Source organism: Martes martes (assembly GCF_963455335.1).
Source record: "Martes martes genome assembly, chromosome: 1".
NCBI lineage: Eukaryota > Metazoa > Chordata > Mammalia > Carnivora > Mustelidae > Martes > Martes martes.
In genome coordinates, this window is record NC_137888.1 from 207,720,971 (window position 1) to 207,748,434 (window position 27,464).

The 27,464-nt window shown below is 54.9% G+C and overlaps 1 protein-coding gene across 5 annotated transcripts in view; it reads left to right on the top strand.

Annotated features, from left to right (window-relative positions):
- The window catches only part of ADGRL1 (adhesion G protein-coupled receptor L1), a 44,743-nt gene extending 24,622 nt beyond the window's left edge, over window positions 1-20,121 (top strand). Inside the window, exons 5-24 of one of the 5 annotated variants that reach the window (XM_080799377.1) lie at window positions 2,110-2,127; window positions 5,727-6,527; window positions 7,351-7,665; window positions 8,384-8,487; window positions 8,793-8,978; window positions 9,266-9,304; window positions 9,482-9,665; window positions 9,984-10,106; window positions 10,634-10,848; window positions 11,140-11,310; window positions 11,760-11,969; window positions 12,065-12,285; window positions 12,488-12,554; window positions 12,988-13,079; window positions 13,638-13,806; window positions 14,950-15,078; window positions 15,268-15,364; window positions 15,457-15,585; window positions 15,762-15,779; window positions 16,257-20,121. In XM_080799377.1, the coding sequence (XP_080655503.1) occupies window positions 2,110-2,127; window positions 5,727-6,527; window positions 7,351-7,665; window positions 8,384-8,487; window positions 8,793-8,978; window positions 9,266-9,304; window positions 9,482-9,665; window positions 9,984-10,106; window positions 10,634-10,848; window positions 11,140-11,310; window positions 11,760-11,969; window positions 12,065-12,285; window positions 12,488-12,554; window positions 12,988-13,079; window positions 13,638-13,806; window positions 14,950-15,078; window positions 15,268-15,364; window positions 15,457-15,585; window positions 15,762-15,779; window positions 16,257-16,999 (4,031 nt within the window). In that variant the 3' untranslated portion in view covers window positions 17,000-20,121. Of the gene's footprint in view, window positions 1-2,109; window positions 2,128-4,484; window positions 4,570-5,726; window positions 6,528-7,350; window positions 7,666-8,383; window positions 8,488-8,792; window positions 8,979-9,265; window positions 9,305-9,481; window positions 9,666-9,983; window positions 10,107-10,633; window positions 10,849-11,139; window positions 11,311-11,759; window positions 11,970-12,064; window positions 12,286-12,487; window positions 12,555-12,987; window positions 13,080-13,637; window positions 13,807-14,949; window positions 15,365-15,456; window positions 15,586-15,761; window positions 15,780-16,256 lie in introns of all 5 variants that reach the window. The other 4 variants (XM_080799375.1, XM_080799378.1, XM_080799379.1 and 1 more) reach the window with 4 other exon arrangements.
- Window positions 20,122-27,464: the final 7,343 nt, after the last annotated feature.

The window sequence follows — 27,464 nt, forward strand, 5'->3', positions numbered from 1 at the left end:
CCCAGACCTGAGCCTGGTTCAGGATGTGCTCAGTAATGGTACAGGTGCCTGCCCAAGCCAGCTTAGCTCGTGTCTTCATCTGTGATGCTGGGAGAGGGTCCCTTCTGGGGGATGCTGCCAGGAGCAGAGAGAACATGGGTAAAGCTCCTCCTGCACCCTGTGCCCTAAGTATATATGAAAGAAACGGTGCCCACTTTTGCCAACTGCGTGGCCTCCGTTGTGTCGCTTCACTGTGCTGAGCCTGTTTCCCCGTGTGTAGACAGGTTTCTGGAAAGACTGCCTGGGAAGTACCTAGCACTTGATCACTTAGGAAGCAGGAGGCGCTTGGTAGTCATTGCTTTTGTTGTGACTATTCGTAGTGATTTTTTACCAGTTATTGCTGTTGGAAATGAAAAACAAAACGAATGACAGATGATGATCACAAACCCTCCCGAGGCAGGTGAGATAAAGGGCGGGAAAAACATCCCTTAGTCCAAGTGGAGTCCAAAGCAAGTTGGCATCATGTGGGTAAAGAAGCAAGAAACAAGTTAGAGGGCACAGGGAGGAAAGAGGCATAGGACCTTCTGAAGCTGACCCTCCCTCCCCCCCTGAGTGTGGGCCGGGGGCCGTGACCCATGGAGACCAGGATGGCCCAGGCGATGGGCAGCCCCGGTCTGACTTAGAGCGAGCCTGAGCCCCGGGGGAGGCAGGACACACAGTGAATGTGTCTGGGACACCGTGGGGCCACGTGTGCCCTCAACAGGCAGAACCCAGGGCTGAGGGGGTGTAGCTCCTGGTTCCAGAAGAAGGCGTTCCAAGGGTGACAGAAGCCAGGCCAGAGAACAGGGAGGCGGGGCACTCACTTGTCCCCCACTGTTCGTGGTCGCTGAGCACTTCCTGTGTGCCAGGCCCTGGATGAGGCGCTGGGAAGGAAGCCAAACTCTCCCCTGTAGAACCCCTGCTTGTGCCTCTAGAGCAGTGGCAGGAGAGCGACGCCCTGGTCAGAGGTTCCTGAGGGGCCAGGGACACAGAGCCTGAAGGGGGAGCAGCCTGGGCAGCCGTCTGGCCCTGGGCTTCAGAGGCTGGGGTGACCCCAGTGCTGGTGCAGGCGAGTCAGGGATGGGTGCAGGGGCCCGCCACGGGGAGGGGGCAGTGGGTGTGTGGGACTCCCCCGCCACACACACAGACACACCCCAGACAGGCCCGACTAACGCTGGATTTGCCTTGCAGCTGAGCACATTCTAACCGTGCCCCTTCCTCCCTCAGGTGCGCCCGCCCACCGGGCAGCAGGCAGGGAGCTCCTGGCTCCTGGGCCCCCGGGTCGGGGGGTGGGTGCTGGGCAGACAAACTGAGCCACAGGCTGGCCCCGGGGGAGCGTGGGAGCGTGTCTGTGCCCCCACGTGCTGTCTGTGACGTCCCCCCCCACCCCAGCCTCTTCCTTCTCTGCCTCTGTCTCCCCCACCCGGCTCTCTGAGGCCCAGGGGCCCTGCCTGCTCCGCCTCCCTCTCTCTCTGTGTTGGCTTTTCTTGGGTTGTGAGGGCTTGGGGGGAACTCAGCTGGACTCTCGCAAGGCCAGCACAGAAAGTAGGGGGGTTCAGCATGTTCTCCCAGCTGGGGGCATCCAGGCCCCTGGAGGCACTGGCCCCCCCCTCCCCCTGGGCCCCTGCTTCCGGCAGGAGGGCAGCAGGTGGGTTGTGCAGAGGGGGAGGGAACTGGGTGGCCCTTTCACCCCCACCACCCCCTCCCCAGTGCTCCCCTAACCAGAGCCCACCTTCCAGCTGAAGCTCCCCCCTCCCCAACCCCCACCACACTGAGGGTGCCCCCACCTGTCTGAGGGCCTGTCCACCTGCCTGTTTGTACCCCCTCCCCTGTGTCTCTCTTGGTCTCTGTCCTCGCGTGTCTCCCCCTCCCTGTGACTGTCTCCCCGACACCCTCCCCAGAGAAAGGGACTTGGGGGCGGGGGCTGAGCTGCTGCTGCCTTCGGGGTTGGGGAACCAGGATGAGGAAAGGAAGGAAAAGGGGGCATGTTGCCAGATAAGAAACGAAAGCAATTTAATCTTTTTTTTTCTCTTTTTTTTCTTGCACATTTTTTTTTCAATTTGTTTTCTCTCTCTCTTCCGATGCTTAAAGTAGAAGTGGAGCAGAAAGGTAAACGCACTGTTACCAATGCTAACCCCTAACTCACACTTTGTTCTCGCCTGTACCGTACTCATGTGCCCCGCCCTCCCTGCCCGGCCCCTTCTTCTCCCCACCCCAACTGGGGCCAGTTGGTGTCCCCCACCCCGGGTGTCCTCCCGGTGGGGCCAGCCCTGGTGCCCCCACGGGCGACTCCACCTGCCAGACGCCCGAGGAAGCTCCTCTCTGAGCACGGGCAGGACCTTCTGTCTCTCTCTCTCTCTCTCTGCCTCTTTTTCTCTCTCTGTCTCCCTGTCCCTCCTTCCTAGTCCCAGCCCTTGCGGGGGGACCTGGCCTTCTCTCATACTTATTTTGCCTCCTTCAGGAGAAGTGTGTAAGCATCCAGGGCGGGAGGGGAGGGAGGGACCCCCTTCTCTGGCTCCTGACTGGGGGCAGAGTACGTGGGGGTGAGCGGTCTTCTTTCTCTTCTTCCTGCCCCAACTTTTGTACCATGTGTCTGGCTCAGGGGAGGTGGGATGGAGGGGACACCTTTGTTTTCCTTTTGGGGAGCAGATTCCTTCTATCTCTCGGGCTTCTGGTGGCATAAGTTCCTTCTGGTTTGGCGTTTCCAAGGCCCAGAGCTGTTTTGGAGCACGGAGCACCCGTTTCCCCTCACCCCCAACCCCCATCCTTGACCGGCCGGGGGGCCCAGCCCTGGGGAGGGATGTAAAGCTGCTCCCAGCCCTGAGAGGGCAGTCTGCCAAATTGGTGGCAAAGGGGCGGGGGTGGGCCTCATGGTGGGGGGAGTGCTGGGTGGGGGAACATTTTCTCTGGTTCTGAAACACTTGCGAAGCTGCAGTCAGGGTTTCTTCTGGGCTGTTTTGGTTAGAGGACGGGGCGGCGGGGGGGGGGGGGGTGGTTGGGGGAGGTATAGGCCGGGTCTGGGGACTTCCACGAACACCGTAATTTCTTGAGCACTGTAATTTCTTGTGGGGTTAGCCCTCAGCCGAGGAACAGGAAAACTCCATGGTGGGTGGAGCCCTTCCCTGCATCTGGAGAGGGGAGGGCTTGCAGCAGAGGAACTTGGAGGGTGGGATGTTGGGGATGGTCTGTCTTCCCCGGAAATTTTTGGGAAATTGACAGCTGTGAGGCTGGCTGTGGGGACAGGGCCCGTGGTGAGCCATCCTTGCAGGATCGCTCTTGCCTTGAAATTACGGTGGTCTGTGGAGCATCCCCTTTGAGGAAAGTGGGGCGGGGTCCCTCCAAGCTGCTCCCCTCCCCCTGCCCTCCCCCATCTCAGAGAGGCCTGGGCAGCCAGCCCAGGCCCCCAACCCTCACTGCCCCGCCACTCTCCCTCTCTCTCTCTCCCTGACTCTCTCTCGCACCCAGCACCAGACACTCTTCTTACAGGCCCGGTGGTGGTTTGGATACCGGTGGTGGTTGATACCGCAGCCCTGGATCTTTTCTCTTCAAGGGTGGGGTGGGGAGGGGGGAGGGAAGAGGAGGTGTTGGGAGCTTGGTGCTGGGGAGGGGTCCTTACTGTCAAAGGCCCCAGGCAGACCCTTCCTCATCTTCTCCCCCTTCCCCAGGGTAACCTCTAACCATGTTTTCCTTCTCCAAACCCTTCTGACCAGGTCAGGCTTTGAGACCTCCCACTGCCCCCTCACACACACAGACATGTCTGCTCAGGGGCCACAGAGCTGGCAGGGGTCCTGGCTTGGGGAGAGGGGAGACCTGGGCACAGAGGAAGAAGGTGGAGGCCAGGTGTGCTGGACACAGGGTGCAGGCCAACCCCTCAGGGTATTGGGGACAAGGAGATGGCGGAGCCCCAGGATGCAAGCCAGGATCCCTCTGGTTCCTGCTCACTTCTGGGTCCCAGGCTCTCCTCCCCCTCCTAAAACAGGGTGTGCTCCTGGCTGCTTTGCACCTGGGGCCCCTGGAGCCTAGCTGTCCCTGATGCTGTGAAGGGAGGGCTAGATATCCCCCCACCTAAGCCTATCACAGAGTGAGGCTGAAGTGGGGGAATGAGGAGTGGTGCCTGTCCATGACCCTCTTGCCACTGGGGCTGCCCCCCCCCCAACCCCGCACTGGGTCCCAGCCCTCCCTGTTCCGCTTAGGGCCAGCTGCTTTGGTGACAGGCCAAGCAGGAGCAGAGAATTCACTGCAAACCCTCACCCTGGCCTGTCTGTGGGTTTAGCCAGCAGGGTGGTGAGAGGGAGGCCCAGCCATCCTGGATGGAGGGGTATCTGGACATCACCACTCCCAAGTCCAGACCCCTACTGGGTCAGTAAGGGGAGGCTAAGAGCAGGTGGAACTGGGATGTGACGGGGCAAGGGTGGGCAGGCCGGCGGCGGCCAACGAGATGCAGTTGAGGTTTTCCTCCTTTTCAGGGAATGGGGGGGTGGGGCGGGGCCCCCCACCTTTCTGACATCAGCGCTGCCTTGGTCCCTCCTCCCGAGCCGGGGATGGTTGCAGGTAAATCGGGGTCCGGGGCAGGGGAGGGTGGGGGGGGCCTGGCTGGGGCGGGCTGGGTCTTTATCCTAGCTCCTGGTTCCCTCCCTTGCCCCCTCTGAGCTGGACCTGGGACTGCCCCCCCGAGGGACCCTCAGTCGGGCCTGGGCCTTGGAGTGAATTCTCTGCTCACCCCTCTCTCCTCGCCAGCACTAACCCTTTCTTCCCAGGTGGTCTCCAGCGTGCCTCCCTTGGAGCCAGGACCTCGCCGAGGCCCCCCACCTTGTCTCTCTTCCCTCCACGCAGCTCTCCTCCCCCCTCCCCAACTCTCCTGGGGAGCCCCCTCCTTTCCCATGTCCCCAACCCCCCTCCCCTGTGCACCAGTGTCAGAGTCTGCTGCTGAACAGGCCCCATGAGAGACCTTGCCGGCTGGGGGCAGGGCTGGGCACCCTGTGGGAGGGGCTGGACTTTTCCAAAAACCCTTCCTCACCTACTGATTACGTGGGTACTGGGTGTGGGGGGCGGGGCACAGGCTGCGTCAGGAACTTTGGGTGCCTCCTCTACCCTGGAATAGGGGGGCACTCCTGACACCCACAGTGGGTACGGAAACATCACTCTACCTTGCAATTTTTGCCGGAGGTGGCGGGGGGAGGGAGAAAACAAACAAAATCTTGTATCCTGGTGTGGTTGGTGAAGGATGGGACCCTCGACCCTAGCTCTTCCATAGGGGGCTGTGACGATGGCAAAGGAGCAGGGCACTGAGTCCCTGGAACCTCAAAGCCAGGAGTGGCTGCAGGGAGGGGATCTTTCCGCCCCCACTTAAGGCACATGAGGAAGTCTGGGAGGGCTCTTGCCAAACCCTTTATCCCCAGCCTGTGGGGTCTCCAGCAGCCAGGGAAGGAAAGAGGGGCACCACCTCTCCCCCCTCCCCCCCACTAACCCTGCTCTTAATGGCCTCCAGGGTTGACATCTCCAGGGAGAGGGGCAGCTGGGCAGGGCAGGGGTCCCAGCCCGGAAACCCCCTTCCCATCACCAGCCCTACCAAGCAACCGTGACTGCAGCAGCAGGAGGGGACAGCCTGGCTACCCCAGGCTACGTGACCAACTTGCCTCTTTCTCTCCCCCCTCCGCTCCTCCTCTCCCCGTGTCCTCCCCGCCTGCCCGCCCACCCGCCTGGCCCAGTCTTCGTGTGCCCAGGGACCCTACAGAAGGTGTTGGAGCCCACGTCCACGCACGAGTCGGAACACCAGTCTGGCGCATGGTGCAAGGACCCGCTGCAGGCGGGCGACCGTATCTACGTCATGCCCTGGATCCCCTACCGCACGGACACGCTAACGGAGTACGCCTCGTGGGAGGACTACGTGGCCTCGCGCCACACCACCACCTACCGCCTGCCCAACCGCGTGGACGGCACGGGCTTCGTGGTCTACGACGGCGCGGTCTTCTACAACAAGGAGCGCACGCGCAACATCGTCAAGTACGATCTGCGCACGCGCATCAAGAGCGGGGAGACCGTGATCAACACGGCCAACTACCACGACACGTCGCCCTACCGCTGGGGGGGCAAGACGGACATCGACCTGGCTGTGGACGAGAACGGGCTGTGGGTCATCTACGCCACTGAGGGCAACAACGGGCGCCTGGTGGTGAGCCAGCTCAACCCCTACACGCTGCGCTTCGAGGGCACATGGGAGACGGGCTACGACAAGCGCTCGGCGTCCAACGCCTTCATGGTGTGCGGAGTCCTGTACGTGCTGCGCTCTGTGTACGTGGATGACGACAGCGAGGCGGCCGGCAACCGCGTGGACTACGCCTTCAACACCAATGCCAACCGCGAGGAGCCGGTCAGTCTGGCCTTCCCCAACCCCTACCAGTTCGTCTCCTCCGTGGACTACAACCCTCGCGACAACCAGCTGTACGTCTGGAACAACTATTTCGTGGTGCGCTACAGCCTGGAGTTCGGGCCGCCAGACCCCAGTGCCGGTAGGCACGGCTCCCCCTTACTCTGCCGCCTCGGCCCCAGGGTGGGGGGAGCACGCTGTGTGCTGGGAGCTGGGACCTGGAGGTGTCCCCAGGGATCCCTGGAGGGCAGAATCACACAGCACCGGACAGAGGCTGGTCTAAGCGGTTCACAGTTAACTCGTTCAGTTGTCAGGGTTCGTGAGGTAAACTGAGGCACTGGGCAGCGGGTTAGTTTACTCCTTTGAGGAGTAACTCTGGACTCCGAGTTCCTAACCACTAAGTTGCACCACCTCCCTCAGGGGCCTGTGCACTCCTAATCCTAGAACCTTCATCAGCCACAACCCTGGGTGGAGGCCCCCATCAGTGACACAGAACAAAGCCCAGCTGCCAGTACTGAGGGTGAGGGTCCTGCTGCAGTCTCTCTCAGCCGCCCTCAGCCCCACAGCCCTCTCTGAGCAGCCCCAGGGCACTGGAGAGCCTGAGCCAGGCCACCCTTATTTGCATAATGGGGAACTAAAGCCCTCACAGGGAAGGGACCCTGCCAGGTTATAGCGACCAGAATGAGAGCAGAATGAGAATGGGAGGAGGCTGTGTTAACACATCCCATTCCTGGCAGGTTCTCTTTGGTTGCTCTCAGACCTCAGGCTACACTCAAGTGAATTTTTACTGCTTTCTGATGCTTTAGATGGTCTTGGGGACAGAGAGAGGCCAGGGGAGATCTCCCAGACCCAGTGGTGACCAGGATATCCTCCCTCTTCGGGGAAGATACTAGCATGCCTGGGCATGCCATGGCAGGGCCCCGGGCACGGGGTGACTCTGTTTTGTATACCCTCTTCCCTTCCAGGCCCAGCCACTTCCCCGCCTCTCAGCACAACCACCACAGCCCGACCCACACCCCTCACCAGCACGGCCTCTCCTGCGGCCACCACCCCGCTCCGCCGAGTGCCCCTCACCACACACCCGGTGGGCGCCATCAACCAGCTGGGACCTGACCTGCCTCCAGCCACAGCCCTGGCTCCCAGCACCCGGCGGCCCCCCGCCCCCAATCTGCATGTGTCCCCAGAGCTCTTCTGTGAACCTCGAGAGGTGCGGCGGGTCCAGTGGCCGGCCACCCAGCAGGGCATGCTGGTCGAGAGGCCCTGCCCCAAGGGGACCCGAGGTGAGTACAGAGGCTGTAGTCCCCTCACTGTGGCTGACTCGGGGAGGGGCCAAACCCAGTCTGGCCAGGGAAGGGCCAGGGAACATCCCACCACTCAGCCCACGCACCTGTCTGTCTCCCCTGCCAGAGTGTGGGCTTTACGAGGACAGGGCTTGCACCTGACACCTGCAGCTGTGTTCCCAGAGCCCAGCAGAGCTCTCGGGGCCTGGGAGCAGCTCAGTGAGTCCCCTTGCCCTGTCCCCTCTTGCAGTGCCAGGCAGACCATGAAGGGAGCCCACAGGAGGTGACTTGGGCCCCCGGCTTCACACTGAGACGGACCGGGCCCCGGAGCAGCCAGTGGCAGCCCAGAGAGCTGCTGAAGTGACAGGCGGGGTGGGGCCAGGAGCATGTGCTCCCAAGTGGAGCGATCCAAGGGGAGGGTCTGAAGAGGTTTAAGGGAGAAGGGGCTTTGAAGATGGACTTTGCTAGAAAGTTCCGTTTCTGGGAGACAAAGATGGAAGGAAGAGGAGCCAAGAGGGGGAGCTTAGAAGTGATGAGTAGCTTATGTCACCTCACAGTGACGCCTCTCTTGACTGTCCGGCCCTCTTCATGTCTGGTCTTCCGTGTTTCCTTCACCTCTCTTCACTTATCTGTCCCCCTGTCATCTCCTTTCCCCGCTGTGGCCCCTCTTTCTCTCCTTCCCTGTGGCTCCCTTCTCTGTTCCTGTCTGTCCCTGCAGGAATTGCCTCCTTCCAGTGTCTACCAGCCCTGGGGCTCTGGAACCCCCGGGGCCCTGACCTCAGCAACTGCACCTCCCCCTGGGTCAACCAGGTGGCCCAGAAGGTACCAGCAGCAGCTGTCTCTCCCAGATGGGCACATTTGCTTGCACACTGGGCCCTGGGTGGCCGGGCACAAGGCACACTGGGGGCAGTAGAGCAATTAGGGAGACAAATGGGCAGGTCTGGGAGCCAGGACTATGTGGGTCCCCTCCCTGGCCTACAGAGGGAACAGAGATGGATGGGGAGGGAGAAGGGGTCAGAGAGGGAGGGAGGAGAGGGGCCAAGCAGGCTGGGCAGGTGAAAAGGGAACATGTGGGAAGCAAGATGGTCTCTGAGATAGCTGGGGGTCCCTACTCCCACCTCACACAGATCAAGAGTGGGGAGAACGCAGCCAACATTGCCAGCGAGCTGGCCCGTCACACCCGAGGCTCCATCTATGCCGGTGACGTGTCGTCCTCCGTGAAGCTGATGGAGCAGCTGCTGGATATTCTGGATGCCCAGTTACAGGCCTTGCGGCCCATTGAGCGGGAGTCAGCGGGCAAGAACTACAACAAGGTGGGGCATGGCAGTGGGGCCAGGGGTGGTGGGGGCGGGTACTGACCTGAGGGCTCAAGAGGAGTCCAGCCTGTTACTTCCAAGCTAAGCGGTCAGAGAGGAGAGGACTGATCCTAGGCATGCTGGATCTTCCTCCTGAGCTAACCTTGGAAGGTCCTTAGGGTTGAGGGTCCCTTAGGAACAGGTATCGCTCATGCCCAGCCCTGCAGAAGAGCCAGCTTTCCAGGGCCCAGATGTGACAGTGTTGGCATTAGGAAAGCTGACAGCGCCTCCCTCTCTTTTCCCAGATGCACAAGCGGGAGAGAACTTGCAAAGACTACATCAAGGTGAGGCCCGGAGGGTTCCTGCTGGCCAAGAGGGGGTGAGGCAGCCCTCATCATCATGTGGGCATGCCCCACGCAACACGGGATGGAGGCCGAGAGGAGGGTATGCAGAGTCAGAGTCCAGCCCAGGGAACTGGAGGATGTGGGGGGAATCACAGTGCCGTCCCCTTGTCTGCATAGGCTGTGGTGGAAACAGTGGACAACCTGCTGCGGCCAGAGGCTCTGGAGTCCTGGAAGGACATGAATGCCACAGAGCAGGTGCACACCGCCACCATGCTCTTGGATGTGCTGGAGGAGGGCGCCTTCCTGCTGGCCGACAATGTCAGGGAGCCCGCCCGCTTCCTGGCTGCCAAACAGAATGTGGGTGAGTGCTGCAGTCATGCCCAGGGCAAGATCAGGTGCACACCTTTCTTTTTTCAAGATTTTATTTGTGAGAGCGAGCGAGTGAGCAAGCATGCGCATGAGTTGGGGGATAGGGAGAGAATCTCGAGCAGACTCTGTTGAGCATGGAGCCTGATGCAGGGCTCAGTCTCCCAACCCTGAGATCATGATTGGGTGCAAATCTTCAACCATGGGGCCTGCCAGCTAGGGACGCCCTAGCCTCGGGCCTCTTGCTACAGCTGGGCCGTTGGACTGGAGACAGACCCTAACCCACCTGCCCTGCCATGCCCTGTCCCCACAGTCCTGGAGGTGACAGTCCTAAACACGGAGGGCCAAGTGCAGGAGCTGGTGTTCCCTCAGGAATACCCAAGCGAGAACTCCATCCAGCTGTCCGCCAACACCATCAAGCAGAACAGCCGCAACGGTCAGTGCCCAAGCCCTGGGCTGGTATCCATGCTTCACTTATGAAGAACATCAGTTCTTAAATTGTATTGGGTTGAAAAATCCAAGGAAAGGGTGGGGCTCATAACGACACACAGAGTTGTTCTCCATTCAAGCAAGCATAACATTTCAGGGGATTTGTGGGGTCCCCCCAAAGCCCCAGAGCATAGGACACTTTGTAGTTTGCAGGGCTCACTCCTGTGTAATGGCAGTCGGTTCTCATAGCTCAGGGAGGTCTGTCCCATTTGAGACTAAGGTTCAGAGAAGTTGGAGATTTGCTCGAGGTCACACAGCAAGTGAGGTGGGGGCTGGGGATGCAGTCCCTATGTGTCCTGGCATACTGCCTTGCCATTTGGAGCTGCCTACAACTGAGCAATGGCACATGGAAGGGCTCCCGAAGCCCCTGTCACCTAGGCCACAGCCTGGCTTCAGAGGTCCCCGTGGCCGGTATGGCTGAAGGTATGCTGGCTCAGGACCGATAGCACACCCCGCTGTGCTTCTCCTCTCCAGGTGTGGTCAAGGTGGTCTTCATCCTCTACAACAACCTGGGCCTCTTCTTGTCCACCGAGAATGCCACAGTGAAGCTGGCGGGGGAAGCAGGTACGGGTGGCCCCGGTGGCGCCTCCCTCGTGGTGAACTCGCAGGTCATTGCAGCGTCCATCAACAAGGAGTCCAGTCGTGTCTTTCTCATGGACCCTGTCATCTTCACCGTGGCCCACCTGGAGGTGAGCTGAGGCGTCCCCACCCCCCCTGGGGGTCCCGCCATCTTCCGTGTCCCCAGGCTGTATATTCTCCCCACTGTGCGTTCACCCACCCCAAGAGCAAGTTACAACCCCTCCCTGGGGCACCAATCCAACCCCCACCTCAACAGCTTGGGCCATTTGCCCCCAGAGATCCCACACTGTCACCTGGAGCCCCAGGCACTTTTCTCATGCTTGTCACCATCCCCATAGCTGGGTGTGGGGGCTGGAACGGGACTCCCTGGATCTGACTGCCCGGCCACCACCACACAACAGGCCAAGAACCACTTCAATGCTAACTGCTCCTTCTGGAACTACTCGGAGCGTTCCATGCTGGGCTACTGGTCAACCCAGGGCTGCCGCCTGGTGGAGTCCAACAAGACCCATACCACGTGTGCCTGCAGCCACCTCACCAACTTTGCCGTGCTAATGGCTCACCGCGAGATCGTAAGCTGGCCGGCGCTCCACTCCTCTGGGCAGGCCCACTTGCTGGCCTGGCTTTGCATGGCATCCTAGAGAGCGCTGCATGGGCAGTGCCAGGGAAGACCAGCTTCGTGGGCATTGGGGGGTGGCACCAGTCTTGCCCGGGGCAGGAGGCCACATGTCTGGTTCTTTCTGGTCATGGTCCCACCTTCTCCCAAGGCACTCTGGAGAAGCAAGTTGGTGTCACCTTTGTCATCTCTCCACAAGTCTCCCAGAGCATGAGGAAGTGAGCGTGCCACCTACAGAAGGGTGGGGGCCAGCAAGTTGGCCAGGGGGCAGAAGGCCAGATTGGCAGCGCTGGTGGTACTCATGGCCTATAACCTTGCGCACCACCAGCACCTGGCTGAGCCCAGGGTGAGCCTGGCCAGTGCAAGGCCAGAGGTGCTGAGCAAGCCCCCTGCTCCTATCCCCAGTACCAAGGCCGCATCAATGAGCTGCTGCTGTCGGTCATCACCTGGGTGGGCATCGTGATCTCCCTCGTCTGCCTGGCCATCTGTATCTCTACCTTCTGCTTCTTGCGGGGGCTGCAGACCGACCGCAACACCATCCACAAGAACCTGTGTATCAACCTCTTTCTGGCCGAGCTGCTCTTCCTGGTCGGGATAGACAAGACTCAGTATGAGGTGGGCCAGGGTTTAGGGGCAGAGGCAGGTGGGAGGAGAGGCAGTGCTGGCCTGGGTAGCCCATCACCTGTGGTGCCCCTCCCTGCCGCCCCCAGATCGCATGCCCCATCTTCGCCGGCTTGCTGCACTACTTCTTCCTGGCCGCCTTCTCCTGGCTGTGCCTGGAGGGCGTGCACCTCTACCTGCTGCTGGTGGAAGTGTTTGAGAGCGAGTACTCCCGCACCAAGTACTACTACCTGGGTGGCTACTGCTTCCCGGCCCTCGTAGTAGGCATCGCGGCGGCCATCGACTACCGCAGCTATGGCACCGAGAAGGCGTGAGTGTCCCCCCGCCATCATCCCCCCGGGGTCTCTCCTGCCTGGCTCCCTGCTCAGCAGAATCCCCTGGGCCAGGACCTTCAGGGCAGTGGCCTTCCTGCTCCTGAGATCTAAGGCCACGGTCTACAGAGCCCCTGGGGGCTAAGATGGGAGGGAAGGGCTTTCCCACCTCTGTCTACCCCAGTCCCGCTTCCTTTATAGCTGCTGGCTCCGAGTGGACAATTACTTCATCTGGAGCTTCATCGGACCTGTCTCTTTCGTTATCGTGGTAAGTGGGAAGGTGGTACCCACAGTACTATGTCTCCCTCCTTCACACAAGCTAGCCTTGACCCTTGAGCCCCGCCCCCCACGCTCCCCAAGCCCTGAGAGGGCTGGTTTGAAAACCGTCGAAACTGAGCAGCCAACTAAGAGGTCAAGAACAGAGCGGGTCTGTAAAGCTCCGATACCAAAGCCCGTCCATCCAGGAACTGTGATTTGAGCCCCTGCCTTGTGTCAGGCTGTGAGCCCTGTCCTCCCACCACCAGGAGCCACATTAACAGACAGTTGTTACCAGTCCGCAGGCACCTGAGGTCAGGTACATCAGCAGAGGAGGCCCAGAAGAAGGGGGCGTTGAGGCTGAGACTGGGGCAGGAGTTCACACTGGGAGGTGGAGGGACCCCAAGGGACCCCCCAGCCTAGCCCTGCTCCTGCCCCACCCCCAGGTGAACCTGGTGTTCCTCATGGTGACCCTGCACAAGATGGTCCGGAGCTCATCTGTGCTCAAGCCCGATTCCAGTCGCCTGGACAACATTAAGTGAGCACCCCTTCCCCACACCCCTGCCCCTGATAGCTCCCTACCAGGCCTGGTCTCTCCCAGGGCTTCCTAAAATGTGGTGTGCTCACCTCCAGTATCACAAGTTGTGACTTTAAGGACAAACGTGGTGTTTTATTTTGCTTGTTGTGTATCTACTTAACAAGTATTAGAAAACACAGTATTAACATATCCAATCTGTGCTTTGGGGGACATAATTTTTAGGGTGAGGGCAAGTTGAAAAGTAAGTCCAATTCAGAGCCACTTAAAGAGAAATGGGCAGCAAAAGATAGTTTAAGGGTCTGGAAATATGGCCTAAAGCTGAAGGCAAATGACTCATCTTTGCAAAACCCCAAACCCCAAGCTCAGGCCCTGGCTGGGTGAAAATACCACTATGTAGACAGTTTCCCCCCTCCCCCCCCCACCAGAAGGCCCACTCACCCCAGATGGGTCTTTGCATATAGCATCCAGACCCACCTGAAGAAGGACACATGACAGCAGGGGGAGGTTTCTCCACCGGCAAGGACTTTGACATCCCTGTCCCCCTCCCCGCCCCCCCAGATCCTGGGCCCTGGGGGCCATCGCGCTGCTCTTCCTGCTGGGCCTCACCTGGGCGTTCGGCCTGCTCTTCATCAATAAGGAGTCGGTGGTCATGGCCTATCTCTTTACCACTTTCAACGCCTTCCAGGGGGTCTTCATCTTTGTCTTTCACTGCGCCTTACAGAAGAAGGTGAGGTCAGGGAAGGGGTCCAAGTGCCTGCCTTCTGCAGCGGGACCTGGTCTGCCGTGAGGGAGCACAGGCTTGGGGTCAGTGAGGATTTAGGCTGGGGTAAAGAGGGTTTTAGAACAGAGCAAGATATGGCAACCTGGGGGAGCGAAAGATGAGGACGGATTTGGGGAGTTGGGCGAGCACATGGCAGGATTGTGGTAACAGGACCAACTCACCCACTCACAATGTGGGGGTACAAACCACCCAGACAGAAGGTTTCTACTTCAATAGGTACAAGATAAACTGTAAATTTTGTAGTGATAAAGTTTCCTTTTCAACATGCTTATAGGAACTCCCAGGCTTACCTTCCTTTCCTCCCCTCCAGCCATGCTCTCCTCTGCTTTCTCTCAGACACCTAGACAGGGCACACCTGGGTGGCTCACTCATTTAAGCCTCTGCCTTCAGCTCAGGTCATGATCCCAGGGTCCTGGGATTGAGTCCCACATCGGGCACCCTGCTCAGCAGGAGGCCTGCTGCTCCCTCTCTCTCTGCCTGCTGCTCTCCCTGCTTGTGCACACTCTCTTTCTCTCTCATATAAATAAAACCTTAATAAACGAACAAAAAAAACACACACAAGAGCTAGACGGGATCCTCTTCAGGGATTGTTCTTATTCCTCCCTACATACCTGCAAGGCCTGCTGCCCGATTTCCTTCAGATCTTTGCTGGGATGTTTCCTCAGGGAGAATTCCCCTGGTCTATTTGAACTCAAAACCCCCTATCCACATCCTCCAACCCACCAGCACTGCCTGACTCCCTTCCTGGCCGTTTTGGTCTGCACAGCACCCAGCAGCATCAGACATCCTACACAATGTGCTATTGTTTGCATCTACATATGTCTCTATGTACCAAAATACTAGCTCTTGGAGGTAGGGCTGTGTGAATGATTGGTTCTGTACCGTCCCTGGGGCCTAAACTATGCCGGGAACATAGCAGATGCTCATTAAAGATCTGTTGAGTGAATGAATGAGAAACTCAGTGGATGTAGAGAAAGGAGGATGGGCCTGAGCAGGGAGAGTGCCTACCTTCCTGGCGAGCTGCTGGGGGACAGGAGACAACGAGGTTTCTGAGGCACCCACTGCCAGCTGCATGCCCTCCTCCCCCAGGTGCACAAGGAGTACAGCAAGTGCCTGCGTCACTCCTACTGCTGCATCCGCTCCCCACCCGGGGGTGCTCACGGCTCACTCAAGACCTCAGCCATGCGGAGTAATACCCGCTACTACACAGGGACCCAGGTATCTGGGCAGGGGCCAGGGCTCTGGACAGGGCTCCCTGGGGCTGAGTATTGGACCCAAGACTCCAAAAGGCAGGTTAGCTCCCAGCCCAGGTCCCTAGTGGTGCTCAGCGGGCAACTGGCCTCAGAAAGATCTTGGAGGGTGGGCAGTCTGGGGGTGGGGGGACTCACAGCCAGACTGTGTCCCCAGAGCCGAATCCGGAGGATGTGGAATGACACGGTGAGGAAACAGACAGAGTCCTCCTTCATGGCAGGCGACATCAACAGCACCCCCACCTTGAACCGAGGTGAGACGGCATCCCTTGCCCTTGGCTCTATCCCTCAAGATTCCTGCACCAGTGTCTCTGGGCCACCTTGTGACCTCTGATGTTCTGGACAGGTACCATGGGGAACCACCTGCTGACCAACCCCGTGCTGCAGCCCCGTGGGGGCACAAGCCCCTACAACACCCTCATCGCTGAGTCAGTGGGCTTCAATCCCTCTTCACCTCCTGTCTTCAACTCCCCAGGTAAGAGCCCTCTGGTACAGGAAGAGGGTGACAGCCCTGGTCAGGGAGTGTGGTGGGGTCTGCATCCCGAGACACTCTGCTTGGGGCATCCTAGTGCTTCCTGAATTGGAGCCTGGGCTTGACTTTCCAAGCACACTCTCACTTTCTCTCTTTTCCCTCCTGGCCGGCACCTACAGGGAGCTACCGGGAACCCAGTAAGTGTGACTTGCCTGGTAATGTTTCTGAGGCTGGGAGGGGAATGCGGTAGTGGTCTCCAGGGATGGCCTCACTCAGGGAGAAGCATTCGGGTGCCCCCTAACCCCTAACCCCCACCCCCACCCCGTCCCCACCCAGACCCCACACACACCTCACACACATACAGCCAGAGGGGATTATATTTGGCCCTCAGATAAGCAATGAAGGCGATGATGGTCAGAGTACAGGAAATGCAGCTGATCACGAGGCTTCTTCACACTATTGAGATTCTGAGCCTCCAGCTGGGAGGAGACCTAGAGGGAACTGGTCCCCACCCCCATTCCACCAACTTGCTTCTGGGCTGGTATCCCCACTACCAGTGAGGAAGAATGGGAACAGGAGATCCCAGCCCCCGGGGAAGCAGGCACTCCCTTTCCCATGTGCCTACACCCGTCACTGCCCACACTCCTCCTGAGCTGGGTCCTTTTTGCCCGCAGAGCACCCTCTGGGAGGCCGGGAAGCCTGCGGCATGGACACACTGCCCCTCAACGGCAACTTTAACAACAGTTACTCCTTGCGAAGTGGGGATTTCCCTCCAGGGGACGGGGCCTCTGAGCCGCCCCGAGGCCGGAACCTGGCCGATGCTGCTGCTTTCGAGAAGATGATCATCTCAGAGCTGGTACACAACAACCTGCGGGGTAGCAGCAGCGGGGCCAAGGGCCCCCCACCACCTGAGCCCCCCGTGCCACCTGTGCCAGGGGGTGGTGGCGAGGAAGAAGCAGGCGGGCCCGGGGGTGCTGACCGGGCAGAGATCGAACTTCTCTACAAGGCCTTGGAGGAGCCACTGCTGCTGCCCCGGGCCCAGTCGGTGCTGTACCAGAGCGATCTGGATGAGTCGGAGAGCTGCACTGCGGAGGATGGGGCCACCAGCCGGCCCCTATCCTCCCCTCCGGGCCGGGACTCCCTCTACGCCAGCGGGGCCAACCTGCGGGACTCGCCCTCCTATCCGGACAGCAGCCCCGAGGGGCCCAGTGAGGCCCTGCCCCCACCCCCGCCTGCACCCCCCGGCCCCCCGGAAATCTACTACACCTCGCGCCCACCGGCCCTGGTGGCCCGGAACCCCCTGCAGGGCTACTACCAGGTGCGGCGGCCCAGCCACGAGGGCTACCTGGCGGCCCCGGGCCTTGAGGGGCCAGGGCCCGATGGGGATGGGCAGATGCAGCTGGTCACCAGTCTCTGAGGGACCTCATGGACCAGGGGCTGGTGGCCCAGGCCAGGGAGGGGAACCCTGGGTGGGGCTCCAGTGGGAGAGGGAGACTCATGGAGGCAGTGGCTGGTGGGCCACTCTCTCCAGGTACCCTTCAGCCGTGGGCCCTCTAGGCCCCTCAGGAGCTCTGCCGTGGGGGCCTGTGGTGCAGGGTTCACAGACAGGGTTTCCTACCAGCCATGCGCACCAGCTCAATTTGGGGGAAGTGCGGTAAGGAGGAGCCAAGAGGTCCCCAAGGGAGTAAGGAAGGAGAAATTGGATGGGTGCAGCCTACTCTTTACTTCCCCCTCACCCCTACCTTCCTACCCTCTGGAGGAAAATGAGGGCTTTGGTTTCCCTGGATCAAAGGCCCTACTGAATGGAGCCTGTCAGCTGCTCCTCTCTCTGCAGCCAGAAGTGCTGCTGGCTGCACCAGGAAGGAGCAGTGGGAACAGACAGGTTCCTCCTGCACTACAGTTCCCTACTCCTGGAGACTCGGGCCTCTCCTGAGAAAGCTCCAGGGCAAGAGGAATGGGCGGTTGTGGCTGCTGGTTTAAAGGTGGAACTTTCTCTGAAGCTCCTTCCCTCTGCTCTTCGTCCTTGCCTCCCCAGCAAGCCTGCCCATCAGCCTCCTCAAGTGCACCCAGTGACCCCCTACCTTGGGGTGACTCCTGATGAAGCACAACTCCCCGCAGGGCCCCCAGCCCACAGGGGTGGCCATATTTGGGCAGTTCCCAGTCCTGTGGGCTCGGCTATCTGGGGAGCAGATTTTGGGTCTGGATCTCCCTGGGGAGTGGGTCCTGGGCGTGGATCTTTCCCTAGGGGGCCATCTTACCCCTTCCTCTCCTCCTCCTCCTCCTCCCCCATTGCTGTAAATATTTCAACGAAATGGAAAAGAAAAAAAAAAGACAAAAAAAAAAAAAAAGAAAGAAAATCTCATCACTTGAAGCCACCGGGAGCCTGTGGCCCAGCCAGCCCGGGGCTTTCTCCGGAGCAGAGTGGCGCCACCGGGCCCTGGCAGCCAGGACTTCTCCGTGTATGTGTGCATCCCCAGCCGGGGTGGGCGGGCCGCCAGAGCAGCTTTTTACAATCCAGAGACAGAAAACAAAATCTAGAAGCAACAGCGAAACAAAGAACCTGTTTCCTTCCCGGCACCGTTTCTGTCGCCTCTTTCCCTGCTCCGCCTGTTCCCTGGCATCAGTCAGCCCTCCTGGGGCGTGTACCTCACTGCCTGCCCCAGGACCGGGGCCTGTCTCCCCCTCCCCTCCCCACTGGCCCAGGGGAGGCACCCTTACACCCAAAGATGCTTTTGCCAAGATGGCTGCGCTGTCCCTTTGAGTTCTTGCTTCTTGTATATTGCTTCTGGGACTCTGGGTGTGGAGGAAGGGACTGATTTCCCACCTAGAGCAGGTGATGGGGGAAGAAAAGTGAAGGCAGCAGGTCGTGGGTGTGACAGGGAGGCTGGGAGTGGTGAAGTTGTCTTCTCTCTTGGAGGGAGGGGGGCCACAAAGGTGAGAGATCATCTTCCCTACCCTACACCCTCCTACAGGGAAGGCAAAGCCAGGTACCAGGGTCTGCAGTCAGAACACCCTTGTACCAGGCACTCTACCCCAAACTTTAGATTCCAGAAGCTTTGGGCTGGGGATGTCTCCTGAGTACCTCTTCCAGCACCCTCCTCTCTAGCCACTCACCCTGGCCTTCCCACCCTGCCCCCCAACTCCTTGAGAGTAGGGTAGTCCCATTGCCACAGTAGCCCAGCCCGGTCATTGCCATTCTCCCAGGGGTGGCCCTCCACCTCTACTCTGACCCCTTCTTGTCTCTTTTGCCCCTCCCTCTTTTCTCACAAGTGCCATGAGTTTTCAAACATCTTGGGTCTCAGCCTGCTGCTGCCATAAACTTCTTTGGGTTAAGGGGGGGGGGGCTCTAGGGAGGAACTGGGGGAAAGGGACAGGTAGGTGGCTGGAGGAACCCTTTTTGCTGCTAGAAAGCCCCTCCCTTCTCCTGGGGAGCTGGGGCTGGCTTGTCCCCATCGGTTAGGGGAGAAGGGGTCAGACCAAAGATGGTGGTTTGTCCCATGTAGGGAGACAGGTGTGCGGAGAAGGCAGGGTTGGGTTCCATCTCTAGCTTTTTCGGGTAGGGAGGCTTAACCTCTCAGCTGAATACCATGGGTAAGTCTAGGTGGGGAAGAGAAATAAGGACAGGGACAGTCTTGGCCAGACCGCTCTGTGGCCTTCCTTGGCATCACTAGGCCAGGAACTCCACTGTAGGAAGGGGCAGCCAGAGGTCTGTGAAGAGTTGGCAAGAGAGGAGGGATGATGGAGATGGCCCAGCATGAGTCCAGCTAGAGCCAGAGGCTGCCTCTGACACCAGCAAGAGGGCTAGGAGAATAGGCTTGGTGGGAGGGTTCACCAGGGGACTGGAAGTATATGAAGAATCTGCTTCCTTGCCCCTGACCAGCCCTCCTCTCTCTCCAGACACTGACAATCAAGGGGGAGAGAGGGTGGGTTGGGTCCCTAAGTTCCCATTCCAGCCAAAATCACCAAGGTGGATTCCCAGGCCTCAGAGCTGCATGGCAGGGCCCCCTGGTGGGGTTGGACACCACTGCAGCCTAGTGCAAAGCCACCCCCAAGAGCCCAGGTGTCCCCTCACCCCAACCAGACCTGGTGCCTTGACACCCCACCCCAGCTGGGACGGTATAGAGAAGGAAGGGTCTTGGTTTCCTCTCCTACTCCCTTCCTTGGGCTCCTGAATTCATTTCCTTTTAAATCTAGTATTTTTCTCTTTTTGGGGGGGGTATTTTTTTTTTGTTTCCCTTGCCTTCCTTTCTCTGTCTCCACCTCTTGCCCTGTGTCTTTCTCACTGTTTCTGTGTTCCTCTTTCACCCTTGATTTCTCTGTGTCCATTCGGGCCTCCTCCCCTCTCCCATCCCTTCCCTGCTCCCCCCCCCACAATCCCTCCTTGGTCTCCTTTTCGATATGCCAAACCAATTTTGGGTCGAGTGCATTTAACGAGAACAAAACAAAAGGCTCATAACAAGAACGTTTCAGAAAAAAACAAAAAGTTTTAAAAAAATTGTTGAGTCAAAAAAACAATAAAGAAATTAAGATTTCTTGGAATGACAAGAGTGGTGTGACTCATTGGGGGTTATGAAAGGAGTGAGTGGATCTGCTTGAAGTATCCCCATGAGGCTGACACAGTGAGGAACCTGCACTGCAGCATTTCGAACCCACAGCAGAGGCCTGGTGAGTCACAGCATCATTAACATTTACAGAGAAATTTCTAAGTCCCTGGGCCTGGCTGAACACTTCAGGGGCAGTTTCTCTTTGAATCCTTATAAATGTTCTAGGGTGGAGGTTATCAGATCTTCATTTTACAGACGAGGAAACTGGCTTACAGTACCTAGATACATGCCCAAGTCTCCCTGGGCCAGGCCACGGCCATGTCAAGTCTCAGAGAAGCCCTTCAAGCTGTATTTAGAGCAGAGCACAGGAACGTATGCTGTGCCTGTCTCCTTCCAACAGCCATTACTAGACTCCCACACGTGGCTGGAATGGTGCATTTTTCTTTCCTTTTCCTTTTTTTTTTTTTTTAAAGATTTTATTTATTTGAAAGAGAGAGAGCATGCACAAGAGGGGGTAGGGGCAGAGAGGGAGAAGCAAACTCCCCACTGAGCAGGGAGCCTGATGCAGGGCTGACGGCTCAATCCCAGGCCCCCGGGGATCATGACCTGAGCTGGAGGCAGAAGCTTACCCACTTAACCAACTAAGCCACCCAGGCGCCCCTGCAATGTTGCATTTTCAAACACAAGTTGGAATTGCAACCTGTGTATTTCACATTCTCAAATATAGCTGCCAGTGCTCAGAGGAATGACTGCTCGAACAGTGCGAGCATCTCTCTGCACGCCTCTGCCTTCAACATCTACATCCTGGACGCCATATTCCCCTAATTATCTTCCCACCTCTCCAGCCACTCCTTCCCAGTCTCCGCAGCTGGTTCCTTCTCATCTCCCCACTTCTTAACATTGGCGAGCCCAGCTACCTACAACCATTCCCTGGGAGATCTCGGCCTTGCAGCATGGTTTTAAATAACTATAAACTGATGGCTCCCAAACAGAGCTCCAGCCCAAACTTTTACCTCGAGTTCCAAATTCATACACATCTAACTACCCACTCCACATTTCCCCCCAGGTGTCTGGTAGGACTTCAAACTTAACCTGTCCAAATCTGTCCCCCCCACCTCCTCCCATAAGCTCCCCCAACTCAATTAATAGCAAGTCTATCCAGAGACTCAAGAATAAAGCCCTTAGAGGTTCCCTTTACTTTATGTCCTTGTTCAACCCCAATCCAATCTGACAGTAAATGCAATGGTAGTTCTAACTTCAAATATCCACAGCAAACTAGTTTTTACCACCTTCGTTCAAGCCACTATTATCTCACCAAGACCACTGCAGCAGTCCCCTAACTAGTTCCATTGTCCGTCCTTCAGGCTTTTCTCAACACAGAAACCAGAATGATCTTGGTAAACATCTCATCCCTCCTCTGCTCAAAATTCTCCAATACACTCCTCTCTTGCCTAGACAAAAGGCCAAGGTCAGCCCAAAATCTTGCGATGACCTGTAACACTCTACAACATCAGATCTTATCCTCATGGCTCTCCTCTTTCCCTCCACAAGCCCTACTGGGTTCCTCACTATACACAAACACACAGGCAGCACTGACCTCAGAGCCTTTGCACTGGCCATTCCATAGCATTCATTTATTCTCCTGCAGGACTTATGAAACTCAGTTTCATTTAAACTATAATTTAAACTGTAATTGGCCACTCCAGAACCTCCTACCCCACACACCTTGCTTTTTTGTCCCCCATAGCACTCCTATCTAGCAAACCAAGAGATTTTTGGCTTACTTCTAGCTCCCCAACTAGAATGTAAAGTAGAATGGTCTTTTTTTTTTCCCCTGCTGTTCCCCAGTGTCTAACATAGCATCAGACATACAGTAAGTGATCAATAAATATTTGTTAAAAGGATGGAAAGCTGAAATGAGCATAAGACCCAAGTGAACCTGAGACAAGGGTTACAAATGATGGGAACTATGAATCTGCCACTTCCTCCACTGCTCTCAGTTCCCATGTGCCCCTCACTGTGCAATGCTGAGGTTTAATTTAGCATGGTCCTGAAACCTAAGTTCAATATTTTGACTGGTACCCAACCCAAGAAAAGGCAACCTGTTCCTATGCTGGAAGAGGAGCTGATTCTCTGGACTTACTGAGAGACACTCTGTGAGCAAGTGTGGGGACTTCAAAGGATAATTAAACGTAACTATATGTGATTTTAGCTTCATGCTCTGATTTTGAAATCAAATCCCAGCATGAGAGTCTACAACACGACCAGCTCTTTCACCTCTATGTCCTCTACTCTCCCCAGCACTGCACACATCCTTTCCTGCTAGCACAATCCAGATCTGCTGTGCTGGATGCCTGTGATGCTCAGGTGGTCGCTAGGGGCACCTGTACATACCTGGGGCGACCGTTTGCACATGCCCACCAACAGTAACATTTACGCTGAGATTTAGCACTTCAAAGTTCTTTCCTGCATTTCATCTCATTTAATTATCACGAGGTATGTATTATTATCCCTATTTGTCAAATGAGGAAACTGAAGTTAGAGTGACTAACTGGCTGACTCAAGATTACTAGGCAATTGAAAGGGTCTGCACCCTGTAGGGGCTTTCCATGCCCCAATTTAAACCTTTCAATGACAAAATGAGGCAGGTGTTAACTCCATTTTACAGCTGCGGAAGCAGAAGCCCAGGAAGGTTCTCTAACCTGGACCAGGCCTCCACCTTGGTCTCCTGATCCCAGGGGCTGCTTCTAGGGATGTCCGTACTCAGCTGCAATTGCCCACTCCCCATCACTGTTCACCCATCCCACATGGCACACAATAAAGGAGGCTATCTGGCTCCCGACACCAGAGGAGATGCCCACTAACCATGCCACACTCCAACAGTCCCCATGTAGCTAGTACTAAGGCTGTCCAGAGTGGGAAGGCCTTAATGCAGACCAAAAGAAGATTCTCTTCAGACTCCCAAAAGACTAAAGGCACTGGGGGCCTCTGTCCTTGAGAAAACCTCCTCTCCCCTATAAACTCCTGGAAAGGACTGAGGGATCCAGGCTGAGGCTAGTCCTCCAACCCTACAACATCCACTGGCCTATTCTGCTCTTTTCTTACCTGTTCAAACATCAGTCATGGAAACCAGCATTCTCCCCTTTATATCATGTTCACTTCATCAGGACTCTCCTACCACAGCCAACTGCTACTTTTTTCTATCTGTCCCGTCCCACTGTCTCCCACAGTCTTCCACCTCCATCTAAGTGATCACACTCTCTCACAACTGAAGCCCTCACTGTAACCCAACAAGTCTTCTCCTGGGAATCATTCCTAAGGAATCACACGTGCACAAGAAGACTTAGCAGCATGAAGGTTCACTGTGGTCAGGCTTCTGAGAGTGAAACACAATAAATAAAATTTCAGCATAGAAAATCATTACAGAAATCATGCACACAAACCAAATGCATGTAGCCATTAAAAACAATGAAGCAGAACATTAAATGACATGGAAATACATTCACAGGACTGTGTAAAAAGTCAGACATAACAGACAAGGTAAAGAATGACCCCATCTTTTTAAATATATACATATGCAAAAAGTATATGTGTAGTTACACATAACTGTGTGCATATGCATGCATGTGAACACATGTGTGTGTATATTGCAATTCTCTTAATCCCAAATAAACCCATTTTTGCTGGTAAACTGATAGTTTTGAGGTTAACATTACATATGTGTATATATACACACACAGAATATCAGAATATAAAGCTATACATCAGAATATTAACGGGGTAATTTTTACTTCCTTGCAATTCTCTATTTAAAAAATTATTTCTTTGAACATACTACTTTATTTTTACTTATTTTTTAAGAGAGAGAGAACGGGGGGACAGAGGGAGAGAAAGAATCTTAAACGGACTTCGTATTGAGCGTGGAGCCTAACGCAGGGCTTGATTTCACAACCCTGAGATCATGACCTGAGCTGAAATCAAGAGTCTGATGCTTAACTGACTGAGTCACCCAGGTGTCCCCCTGCCAATATATTACTTTTATAATAGAAAGAAGTATTTGTGTATCCTACTGTCTGTGGAATAACAAAAATCAAGAACAACAATACCTCTGAAAAAATAAAGAACAAGGTGTTAGAACTAGCCTTACAAAGGTTGGTCCTAATGTGATAATATTTAAGACAATGTGGTATTGGCACAGGAAGAGATAAACAGGCCTACGGAAGAGACCTGTGACTGGATGGAAACTTGCTCTAAACAGAGGCTACAAATCACTAGGGAAAGGATGGATTCATACAGAGGCTCTCAAGGGTTTTGGTGTTGGGATCTCTTTTACACTCTTAAAAATTAATGAGTGGAGTTTGGGGTGACTAGGTGGACCACAGAAGATTTGGGGGACAGGAAAAACACTCTGAGACTGTAATGATGGCCATGTGTCACACATTTGTCCAAACCCATAGAATGTACAACACTAAGTGAACCCTAATGTAAACTACAGACTTTGGGTAATAATGATTTGTCAATGTAGGTTCATCACCTGTAACAAATGTACCACTCTGGTGAGGGATCTTAATGGTGGGGAAGGCTATGCATGACAGAAGGTGGGGCAGGGGGCATATGGAAAATTTTGCTGTGAACTTATAACTGCTCTTAAAAAAATTTTTTTTAAATGAAAAAGGAAAAACATTAACTCTTTAAAAAAAAAACTAATGAGGGGCACCAGGGTGGCTCAATCCCTTAAGCGTCTGACTTTGGATCAGGTCATGATTCCACGGTCCTGGGATCAAGCCCCACATTGGGCTCCCCACTCAGGGGGTAGTCTGTTTCCTCTCCCTCTGTCCCTATCCCTGCTCTGCTCTCTCAAATAAATAAATAAAATCTTTTTTAAAAAATTAATGAGGGGCGCCTGGGTGGCTCAGTGGGTTAAAGCCTCTGCTTTTGGCTCAGGTCGTGATCTCGGGGTCCTGGGATTGAGCCCCACATCAGGCTCCCTTCTTGGTTGGGAGCCTGCTTCTCCCTCTCCTCCTACTGCTCCCCCTGCTTGTGCTCTCTTGCTCTGTCAAATAAATAAATAAAATATTTTTTAAAATAAATAAATACATGAAGGGATAAGGATTATATCTATGTATATTTACTAAATTAGAAAATAAAACTGACAATTTTTTAAATATTTAATTCAGCTAATAAATCCATTAGATGTTAACATAAATCACTTATTTTGGGAGAATAACTATATGTTTTTTAAAACAAAGTAGTGAGGGGTGCCTGGGTGGCTCAGTTGCTCTGACTCTTGATTTTGGCTCAGGTTGTGATCTCAGGGTCATGGGATTGAGTTCTGTGATGGGTTCATACTCCATCACATTTTACTTGGAATTATCTCCTCTCCCTCTGTCCCCTCCCCCACCTCTCACATATGCACATGCTCTCTCTCTTAAAAGAAATTTAATTTTTAAAAAAATTAAAACAAAACAAAGCAGTGAAAAGAATGGCTTTGTTTTACATTTTTTAAAGTCCCAATTGTCTGACTTAATAGAAGAGACCTGGATTCTCACACAAGCTTCTGCAATTAATCTGTTGCAATATGCTGTCTTGACGGAAGTACATGGAGAAAATCCAGCCTCACACAGACAGATACACAACTGGAAGAGGGAGGAATGCTGTATCCTTTTCAGCTAACTGGAGATGTTCTACTTTGTTACTTATACCAAAACTCAAAAAGTAGTAGTATGTTCAAGTTAGTTATAATGAAGAATATGAAACTGTATCAATGAACTCTTCACACTGTTACACTGAAACCCATTGGTCTATTGGAAAATACTGATCTACTGAATTACTACATTCCATGATACAGTATTTTTAATACCTTGTTAGTATCACCACTGATCTCATCAGGAAAATCTTTAAATATTGAGAAGCTGTCAGGCTTGTGGCGAATAAAAGTTTTCTCAAAGACTATTTTGCTTGAAGGCTCGAATTTTATCATTGGCAACAAACCATCAGTTGTCCTCCAAGTGACCAGCTCACTTCATTCATTCTGAGAAAACATCTGTCAAATATCCTCCCAAATAACTGCAGTCTCATCCTTTCAAGTAAAAATGGTGCTCCATGCAAAAAATCACCAGTTGCACTTCAACTCGAACAACTGTACAAGTGCATTACCTCAACTACCACCACTCTTCAGCATGCAACAGAGTGCTCTATGCAAACTTCCCATTTCTCCACACAGAACACTAGAAAGACTGGCTCGGGGGCTAAGTTTTAATACCGATTACTACTTTTCACTGCTTCTTCAAGGACACTCTTAAATGGAACTGTTTTAACATTGAATGTGTAGCAACGGTGAGGCATACGATGACAACTACGACTACTGTGACTACTGTTTGGGGACACCGCATGGACTCCAGCTAAAGCACAAGCAGTTTTACCCAACCGTTGCTTTTTAACAGTAGGGTACAGGACTACACAGTGCAGATGAGAAATGCAAGCAACACTTTAGAATTACTATGAAAAGAGTTTATCTCCTAGATCCACAGGGGATCACATTTTGAAAACCACTTAACGGCTCAGTAAAAGAAACTGGGAGAACTGGTTTCTGTCTGGAAAAAACTAAGTCACAGTTCTACTTCACTTCATACACAAAAATGAATTTCAAGTAGACTTTTTAAAAGCTAAATATGAAAAGTTAAACTTCCAGAAGAAAACATAGTAGAATGGGGCACCTGGGTGGCACAGCTGGTTGACTGCCCAACCTTTAGTTTCAGCTCAGGTCGTGAACTTAGAGTCATGGGATCCAGCCCTGTGTTGGACTCTGTGCTCCGCGAGGAGTCTGCTTAAGATTCTCTCTCTCCCTCTCCTCTGTCCCTCCCACTTGTACTCTCGCTCTCTTTCTTTCTAGAAGAAATCTTTAAAAAACAAAGAAAGAAAAAAGAAAGAAAACACAGTAGGATATCTTATCAACCTCAGGGTAAGATTTCTTAAGCAAGGCACAAAAAACACAAACTGTAAGTAGATCGATTACTCTGATGACATTAACATAATAATAAATCCTGACCATCAAACGACACCAAACAGGGGCTCCTGGGTGGCTCAGTGGGTTAAAGCCTCTGCCTTCCGCTCAGGTCATGATCCTGGGGTCCTGGGATCGAGCCCCACATCGGGCTCTCTGCTCTGCAGGGAGCCTCCTTCCTCCTCTCTCTCTGCCTGCCTCTCTGCCTACTTGTGATCTCTATCTGTCAAATAAATAAATAAAATCTTAAAAAAAAAAAAAAACGACACCAAACAAATCAAAAGGTAGGTATCAGATGTAAAAAGAACTTCTGCACTAATTAAGATGAAGACATT